General features: G+C 38.8%; 1 protein-coding gene across 2 annotated transcripts in view; it reads right to left on the bottom strand.

The window, feature by feature from the left end:
* Positions 1 to 7126: 7126 nt before the first annotated feature.
* Positions 7127 to 10003, bottom strand: part of MRC1 (mannose receptor C-type 1) — an 83782-nt gene continuing 80905 nt past the window's right edge. For both annotated transcript variants that reach the window (XM_037510680.2, XM_054695108.1), the window contains exon 31: positions 7127 to 9221. In XM_037510680.2, the coding sequence (XP_037366577.1) occupies positions 8971 to 9221 (251 nt within the window). In that variant the 3' untranslated portion in view covers positions 7127 to 8970. The remainder of the gene's footprint in view (positions 9222 to 10003) is intronic.

Below are 10003 nucleotides of genomic sequence, written 5' to 3'. Positions count from 1 at the left end.
TTATATTCAGAGGAGTAAAATCCTAAAATTATCAATTCCATGTACCCCCTTCTTCTCCATTGGAAACTTCAGATCCCCCTCCTGTGGTCCTGTTATGGAACATGAACTCGAGGAGTTCATGCTCAGAAATGCAACAAATAGAGAGACACAAAATTTTTGTCAGGAGAAGAGTAGTTTATTGCCTGCAGGTGAGGGAAGCATAAGATATTAAGATCCTACAAACTGTTTCCCTAACCAAGGGCTTGAAAAGTGCATTTAAAAAAAAGATTTAGGTGATTGTAGAGTTGTAAATCATCTAAATCTTTTTTTTTTAAATGCACTGGTCCAACCACCATGGAGAGCTGTGTGGAGATTTCTGGACCTACTAAACATAGAGCTTCCATATGATCCAGCAATTCCACTCCTAGGTATTTACCCAAAGGACACAGAAACATCAATTCCAAAGAGCACCTGCACCCCTATGTTTATAGCAGCACTATTTACAATAGCTAAGCTTTGGAAACAACCCAAATGCCCAAAAATAGATGACTGGATCAAGAAGATGTGGTACATATACACCATGGAATATTACTCAGCATTCAAAAAAGATAAACACATGCAATTTGCAGCAACATGGATGGCACTGGAAGGGATCATGCTCAGCAAAATAAGCCAGAAAGAAAAAGAAAAATACCGGATGGTCTCACTCATAGCAGGAATCTAGAAAATTTAAATAAGGGACCAGGAAAATGAATAACTATAAGAAAGTGAAAATCAGAATCAACAAAAAACTATGAACCAGAGACACTTTTTGGGGGGTGGGGGGCGGGAGGGGAGGGATTGGGATCAGAATGGGGGGGTTGCAATTGTATGGGGAATACAAAAATAAAATTATTAAAAAAAAAAATAAAAAATAAAAATAAAAAAAAGATTTATTTATTTATGCATACAAGAACTGGGGGTACAGGCCAGAGATGCAGGGAGTGGGAGGATTCACCAGAGACAGAGTGGGGAGAAGAACGGGCTGATTGACTGAAGTACACTGCTGAGGGGAGCAGCAGGCAAGTGAGGAGAGGTCTGCTGTGCCATGTGTGTAGCTCCCTGGCCAGGGATCAGACTCGTGCTGCAGTGGATGTGGATTGCTTCGTAGGTAACGTCTTAACCCCTTGCATCACCAGGGAGGCCCTCTTGGAAAGTGTTTTTGAAAGAAGGGAGTGCAGAAGTGAGACAAAGGAGTCTTTGGTGACTGGGTGCTGGAGGTGTAGGGTGGGGCTGGTCATCTGCTCTTCCTTGGAGGTATGTTCTGCTTCCTCATTTACTGTATTCACACACCATGGTGGCTTAATTCCTCCAGAAGATGGAGGTTGTAGTATGCTAATGAGGTTGGTGTGAATTTGGGGTCAAAGGGAATAAATTGCATAAGCCCAATATTCTTTATGGGCCAGTGGATTGTTCAAACAGATAGGGGTGGTTAGAACCTACTTATCAAAACAAGATAGTTTTTAAACACATAATTGCCTTAAAGAAAATCAAACTGGGACAGCTGAGTCAGACATTATTGTCCTCGAGTAAAATCAGACTAGGACTCTAGCTTCCCTTAAGTGACCAGTTTTCAGACAATGTTGCTTTCAAGAAATCAGCCAAAAACCTTACTGTCCTGCTGAGAGCTAGCGATTAGTGAATGGTCTTAACTCTCTTCCCAGCATGTTGATGGCCTGGAACTAATTGTCTTTACCATTCATTTCCCAGTTCTATGAGGTCCTGGTTTGACAACTCTTATCAACCAAACCTCTGAGTCTTGAAATTCACCCTTAGGGCGTCACATGGCAAACAGCAGGATACACTATGAAATTCATATTATGTGCCATATGCCATAGTTTGGATTCTTAATCAGTTTCCATACTTCCTTTATAGCCAAGTGTTACTCTGATTTTCAAAAAATGAAAGGAAGTAAATAAAAGAAGGAATCCTCTTTGAAATATTTATTGCAATCTTTCTCAAAGAAGATGGTGAGGTTTCTTCTGCCCTCTTCTCAAGAGAATAAAGGGGAATTAAATAATTATGATGATCACGAGCATTAGAAGTTTTCCATTTACTTCCTTTAATAAGATTAGCAAATTCTGACCCAAAGAGATGGGCAAATTCATGAAATGAGAGTCTCTCTGTGGGCAATTTCCTGTTAATACCCACAACATAGACAACTGGTACTTTCCACAAAGATCTAGCCTTCTGCCTATGACCACATAATGTCTGACCTTTCCACTCTGGTTGTGTATATTCTAAGGCTGTAAATGAGGGACAAATCATCCGCTCACACATACCCACTAGTGGCATTTGTAAGGGAGATGTAGGAATGGTAGAGCACTGGGAGAGAACTGAGCCCAAGCTGCTATCACCAAATTCCAGAGACTGTGTGGCTTGTAAACAACAGAAATTCATTTCTCATAGTTCTGGAGGCTGGGAAGTCCAAGATCAAGGTTCTGGCAGATTCAGTGTCTGGTGAGAGCCTATTTCTTGACTTATAAAGGATTGTCTTCCTGCTGTGCCCTCACAAGACTAGAAAACTCTCTGGGGTCTCTATAATGTGGGAGCTAATCCCATTCATGGAGCTCCACATCATTCCCTAATCTCCTTCCACTAGATTATGTGTCAAAATATGAATTGAAGGTCGAGTAGGGGGCCCGGGACTGGACACAGACATTCAGTACATAGCAGAGAGTGTAAGAAGGTTCAGGACAAAAAGAGCAAAAATAGATTTTAGCATTTATGGTGCCTCGGTAATTAACAGAAAGAATGGGAAAGCTGCAGCTAGAATTCACTCCCTATTTGGCTAGACTGCTCTTACTTCATGGATCATGTGAGATTTCTAACAGCTTTGCAGAAATGCTATCTCAATGTGAAACGATTCCATAATAAAGTGCTCATCAAAATCATAGCCTGAGGACAGCAGAATCTTTTGGGATGCTTGTTGAAATGCAGATTCCAGGACTCCAACCCAGATTGACTTAATCAGAATCATAAGCATGGGCCCAAAGAAATGTGCCTTTTGAATAATCTCATGTGGCTTTTAGGCCCTTCAACATTTAAGAACTCCTGCCAAAACCCTGAAGCGGAGGCAAGCCCAGAGTCTTGAACTTTCTTGCCTTTAAGAAAAAAAAAATTAAATCAACAGAAATGAGAGCATGGTAGCTTTGTAGGGTTCTTTAAAAGTCCTCGAGAACTGCGTGTACATGAACTGTAATCAGACACAGAAGGAGAAAGCTGTGATAGGAAAGGTTTGCACTCAACCCACAGAGCTAGCTGAATGAGATCAATAATCTTTGCCAAAACCTAATTCTGTGGAGCTGCCATGAATAACCAAGATTTTAAAGCCCCCACAGAACAGACAGGATCGCAGCCAATTCAGGGAGTCTTTTCAATGTCAATGTCACCTTTTGTTTAAAGGAGCTGCCTGTAAGGGGGCCCTTCTAAATGAGAAACATTATTTACAGAATGCCGAAGAAATTCTAATACCAATATATGTATTCCTGATATGCTGTTGTGCAGTTTGGACAAAATTTCCAGGGGAAGAAGTCTCCTGAAACATTTTCTATTTAGGCTTGACCAAGAACAGTGTTTAAGGAAAATGCCTTATTTATTATTTGGTTATAATAGGGATACTCTAAGAAAAACCAGAAGAGTGGTTTTTCTAACAATTACCAGAGGTATTCTAATACTCAATGCTCTCAAGAATTTTGACCTAACAAGAAATCCTAAGAGGTAATCCACGCCATCAAGCTTTTCACATTATTTTTCACATTATTTCACTGTTTCACATTATTTCTTCATAAAATCACCAAGGGAGTTTTAATTTGCTTGCTCTGTTCTGAATCAGGCCAAAGACTGAATCCTGTTTCCTCATTCTGGTTTCATGGGGGCGAGGCCCAGGTGATTCCAATATCTCAAGACACCCATTTATAGATAATGTAATAGAGGTCCCTTAAGATACTAGCAGAAAATAAATTCTCAATAATTCCTATGTTTACATTCTTAATACTACAAAGGTTTCTAAATTTAGACAGGATTTTCTACCTTGCATTTATTATGGAAATAAAGTTTACTGTCTTATATGTGGTCTGTTGTCGTGCCTCCAAACAATGACAATAATAACATTAAAGACCACCAATCGTTGATCACCATAACAGAACAATGAAAAAGTCTGAAATGTTGCAAGAATTGCCAAAATAGGACAGAGAGACATGAAGCAAGCACTTGCTGTGGGAAAAATTCACCAATAGACCTGCTTAGTACAGGGATGTCACAAACCTTCGCTTAGTAAAAAATGCATTATCTGTCAGGCCTCCCCTGGTGGCGCAGCGGTTGAGCGCTGGCCTGAGAGGCTGCCCACAGCCTCTGTAGCGCCGGTTCATTCCCCGGCTGCCGGCGAGGGTCCCACCAAAAAAAAAAAAAAGCATTATCACACACAACAAAGCATGTCACACACAACAAAGCAAAGCACATGAAGACAAGGTATGCCTACATTTGACTGTGTGTCTTGGCCACGTCCACCTTGCCTTACTCCCTGTCTGCAGCCAGAGGACTCCCATCCCAGTGGCTTTGCTCCAGTGTTTTATCTGATGTCCATTCCCACCTTCCTCCTTCACCCCCAAGATACTTTCTACGCATCCTTGCGGACTCTGGCTTAGGTCTCCACTCAAGTGGCACCTCCTGAAGATGTTGTCTCTGACTTTCTATAGTGACATAAATGAAGACCACTCCCTGCCTGGGTTCTTCCAAAGCCTCTGTGAGGGGCTCTGGCAATGTTTTCATGTGGTCATGTTTTTAAAATAAAATAGCAGAATAATTTGAACCATAATTGTTTCAGACGCTCCACTTTCAACTTCCTCCTGTCAAACTTCCTCTCGTGTTGGGTGGTTTGGAGTGAACGTGACTATTTTTCGGAAACAAGGTAAAGGGACATTGAGTCTGGAATACATTTTATTTTTTTTTATAAGATTTATTTATTATTTATTTATGCAAGAACTGGGGTACAGACCAGAGGCGTGGGAGGGTGAGAGAATTCACCAGAGACAGTGGGGAGCAGAACAGGCAGAACAACCGAAAACACTGCTGAGAGGAACAGCGAGAGAGACAGGAGAGGTCTGCTGTGACTTGTGGGTTGCTCCCTGGCTGGTTGGGAATCGAATCCACACTGCAGAGGCTGCGGACAGCTTTACAGCATGGTGCTCAGCACGCTGTGCCACCAGGGAGGCCCTGGAATACATTTTATTTGGGTTTAGGGGAGCATGAAATTTATGTAGTTATCAGTGTAGTAATGTAGCATCAGTCAGGGTTCACTCAAAAGAAAGAGAATCAGAAGTGATAACATACACTGATGATGGATAGATGGATGGATGGAAGATGGACAGGTTACCACTGTTAATAGGGGTATATTACAAGGACTTGCTTTATGCACTTGCAGCAGTCTACACAAGACTTTGTCTGAAATCCATTGGGCAGACAATCAAAAAGGGAAGTCAGTACTACCCTGGAACTGCAGGTTCTATAGCTATGAGTCACCCCATCCTAGGGAAAATCTAAGCACAATTTTAAGACCATTTAACTGATTAAATCAGGTCCAGCCAAGTTAACATCCCTACTTTAAGATCAACTGATAAGGGGCTCTATTCTTGCAATTCTATTCACAGGGCACCTAGATTCACATTTAAGGCAATAAGCTTAATAAAATTGATATTTTTAGAATACAAGAAAAATAAGAATGTCAGAAGTTAATTATTAAAAATAGTAATTGTCCTGAACTTACAATGCTTATAACTGCAAGCTTTTAAAACCTTATAATTTCTCAAGATTTTTTTCATGTTGAATAAATTTTCAGTTTTGTACCTAGCAATTTTGTATTCTTTTTTTTTTTTTTTTTTTTTTTTTTTTTTTTTTTATAGAGGCATGTTTTTATTTATTTATTTATTATATTTGTTTGTTTTGTTTATACATGCACTGGGTACAGTCAGAAGCGCGGGAGGGTGAGAGAATTCACCAGAGCCAGAGTGGGGAGCAGAGCAGGCAGAAGGACCGAAGTACACTGCTGAGGGGAGCAGCGGGTGGCAGGAGAGGTCTGCGCACCATGTGGGATCCTCCTCCGGTGGCCGGGGAGCAGCCGGGGATCGAACCGGCGCCGCAGAGGCCGCGGGCAGCTTCGCAACCCAGCGCTCAACCGCTGCGCCACCGGGGAGGCCCATGTATTCTTTTTCTTAAAGAGATCCCTCAAAAGGGTAATCTTCAAGTCCCACAAACCCTGGTTCTGCCATGCTAAAGCCACATCTATATCTCCCACTGCTTCATTGATCTCTTCAATGTATTTTGGATTGTGAATATGTGAGGGAATGACTGTATTAACACACCTTATTTAATCATTTTGTACTATACAAATGTATCAAGCCATTGCACAATGTTATATGTCAATTATGTCTTAATAAAGTTGGGGGAAAAAAACCTTACGCCTATTTCTACCAGTGCAACCACCAGGTTCACACAGGATCTTTTTGCATCTGGGTCTCCACTAGACTGTATACTTCTTGGAGACAAGGGATGCTTCTTGCCCACATTTGACTCTCCAGGAGCTAGTTCAATACCTGGAACATATATCAAATGTTTAAGAAACATCTGATGTGGGTAATATACAAACTGAAGGATGAGTGAGTACTGAAAAATGGATAAATCAAGAGCCTGCCAGTCTCTCCAGATAGCACCTTTATTTTTAGAGTTCAATTTACAGACTATTCACATTGTTTGAGTGCAACTAGGGAAAACGTGCTTAGATTTTTTTTTTCTTTTTGAGAACAGAAATGGCAGATTTAATGAGTGCCTTGGAAGGGAGTATGGGCGGGACAGGAGAGATCATCTGTGCCAAAATATTCTTAATTTTATCCTAATATTCCAGCTGCTGAATTTTGATGGAAACCTGAAGCCAGAGCAAAGCTGCTTAGGAGAACCGTTAAATATTTAACCCCCAGAGAGAATTTCTGGTTAAAAAACAAACAAAATTACAACTGAAAATGCATAAAATAAACAAACCAAAACTTGCTCTTCTCAATCCTCTTTGCCCTCTCCAAAAAAAAAAAAAAAAAAAAAAAAAAAAAAAAATCCCTGATATTTCAGTTTTGGATTTGGATAGATCTGCAGATACAGATGACTTACATGTTTAAGGAGATAATATGAAAGTGAAATATACTACTCAGCATTCCGCCGAATACACTGTTTCTTGAAGAGATAAGACATGGATGTCTTAGATATACGCTGTTTGAAGATTTTCTAGAAAACACAGTTCTCAATAAGAATGAAAGTGACTTGTGTAAAGAATTTGTAAACCACACTCATTCATGTTTCTCACCTTATTCCATGTCCCTAGTATTTGTTGATTCTTGAGTACACACACAAACACATACACACACACACAGACATAGTAAGGGATTAACTACATGTTGCTTTATGCTGCAGCCATTGTTGTCATTGGAACTTCTTCAAATGAAACATATTTTCTTACCAGGAAAATGAAAAGCATTTTGTTTTCTATTGTTTGAGATGTGAGAAGTTGTTTGTGCTCAACAGCCTTTTTCTACAATTCCCTATCTCCACTTCCTGTTTCTACCTGTTACCTATCTAAGTTGGGATATTAGGAACTCTATCCTACTTTTACCCAATACGCTGCTGTTTTATTGAATTATGGATTTTTTTTTAATTTAGCTATTTTCTTCCAGAAAGAAAGAGGTACAATTACCTATGGAGACCACGTTTTACATACAATTTGGGAGCCTTCACAGACCCTTTCACACCATCCATGGAGTTTTGCCAATGAACTCAGGTAAAAAAGGCCTGCCATTCAGCAATGCCTTGAGAAAGGCAAGGATGAGCTGGCAGTGTGGTACCTGTGTGAGGTATGAAACCGCCAAAGTATTTCACAGTGAACATGAAGCTTTATCTCAGACAAAATTCTTAAGCACAAAGAAATGACAAAATAATTCCCAATAATAGTGCCTTTGATTATTGAATTCTGGGTTGAGAGATGGTTATGGGGGAAATTTGCAAGTTGTTATGAAACACCTTTTACACATAGTGTTTTAGCATTATTATCTTTTTTCAAAGAAATAAAGGGTTTAATTTAAAGAATTCCTCTATCAATAATATGGTTTGCTTTAAGAAAATGGTTAAGTATAAAGTAAATAGATAAATAAATCTCATTTAAAAGAAAATTTACACTTGCCAGGATGACCAAAATACAAATCTGCTAAAAACAGATGTGTTTGAGGTGTATTTCACATTATCTCAGTACATCCAGTTATGCAAATTTACATTTTTATTTCACATCTTTGCATTCCTGATATACAAGTAACAGGACAAAGAACACATTTGCAATACTCAACCTGGAACACCCTGTTTGGGGAAAAACAAGATTTTCAGCTACAGTATTCATTCTGCACATGTACAAATACAATGGTGATACCTGGAGTGAAAATCTATATAGGTAAAAGAAAAAAAAAAGGGACTAAATTTTTATGCCACATGAGGTTATTGATACTTGATTTTTAAATCATCTTCTATGACTGAATTACAATTCAATAGGCAAAATTTCTTTGTGAACTCCTTCACCTATTTCAGAAAATGGAGGGTGGATGCTTCTGAGGTTCTTTGCTCTGCATGCAGTTACTAGCAGCTACACACCAATGATGTTCAAATGTTGACATTGCTGTGTTGTGTATTTACATGAGATATTTTTTAAAGTGGTAGTCAATATTCCTATCCCTCTTTTGTGAAAAATCTCTTGCCAAGCTAGAAAATGGTATTTTCTAATTTTTTTTTTCAATTAGACAAAGAAAAAATGACAGACCAGCACAACACAGTACTAATTCTAAAGGAAACAATCACATTGAATGAAAGACCCTAATATTTGAGCTACTATTTTAGGAAGCTCAAATATATCTACATCACATGTTGATATTAGATGACTGCATGCTCATTCTGTTCAATGTTGCCCACAAGATCTTTTGTGTCACTAGTTCCTGGACTCAATCTACTGTTAAAATAGAGAGTGTTTTCAAAAGTGCCTTCTGGAGGTAAGGGTACACGTCTTTTCTTATAAAAGTAGTAAGCAGCGAAGCCAGCACCAGCTAAAATCAGGAAGATCACAAAGACCACGACACCTGGCGTGCTAGAAGATGGCTTGGGAGGACTCATCTTCCTTGAGTCAGCTAAAAATAAATAAATTCATTTTTAAAAATGAAGGAAGGCAGGTCACAAAATGCTAAAGACAACAATACAATTTCCTTTTTTGAAAAGCCAAAATGCATGAATATTCTTTCAAGTGACACTTGTCAAAGAGAAATGCAGAACATGAAAACAATAGTCCACAGGACATGGAGAATTATCTTAACATTTGTGTTATTATTCAGTTGCAAGAATACTTAATCTACCTCTGAGGCATTGAGCTAATGAGCATTTTAAAATATTTATGCCTGTTTCAAAATAATTTAAATAAGCTTACAAATGCATTATATGAAGATACATATATAATAATAATAATAATGATAACAATGTAAAACAAGTGTGAAAATTAGGAAAACAGAAAATAAGGGTAGTGGCAATTTGAACTCATAGGTACAATGAGTTAATAAATAGCTCCCCTGAAGTTCAGGAGGGGGTTACTGGAAGCCATAAATCTCACTTGGCATTTTTTAGCTGTCATTAAAATGAGTTATAGAGGATAAGTTACCTGATTCAAGTCATCTACAAAATAAAAATTGAAAATTTTGCTCAAAAAGAGAAAAGAAACCCACAGAAATTCCTGGGGGAAATTTCTTCCATCTTTGTAACAGAGGAAGGAATGTCTTCAAAAACATCTTAAGGTAAAAACGACAACATGCTTTTCTACAGTATCATTCAAGGGAGGTTGAAGATACAATGACAAGGGCTAGTGCAGCTTAAGCAATTCTGCTGAGAGTGCAGGATGTGTAGGGAATGCTTAGTATGATTT

Source organism: Talpa occidentalis, unplaced genomic scaffold (assembly GCF_014898055.3).
Source record: "Talpa occidentalis isolate TD23 unplaced genomic scaffold, MPIMG_talOcc4v2.1 talOcc4.14, whole genome shotgun sequence".
Taxonomy (NCBI): domain Eukaryota; kingdom Metazoa; phylum Chordata; class Mammalia; order Eulipotyphla; family Talpidae; genus Talpa; species Talpa occidentalis.
The sequence above is the reverse complement of the archived record's forward strand: the minus strand, read 5'-3'. Positions and strand labels throughout refer to the sequence as shown.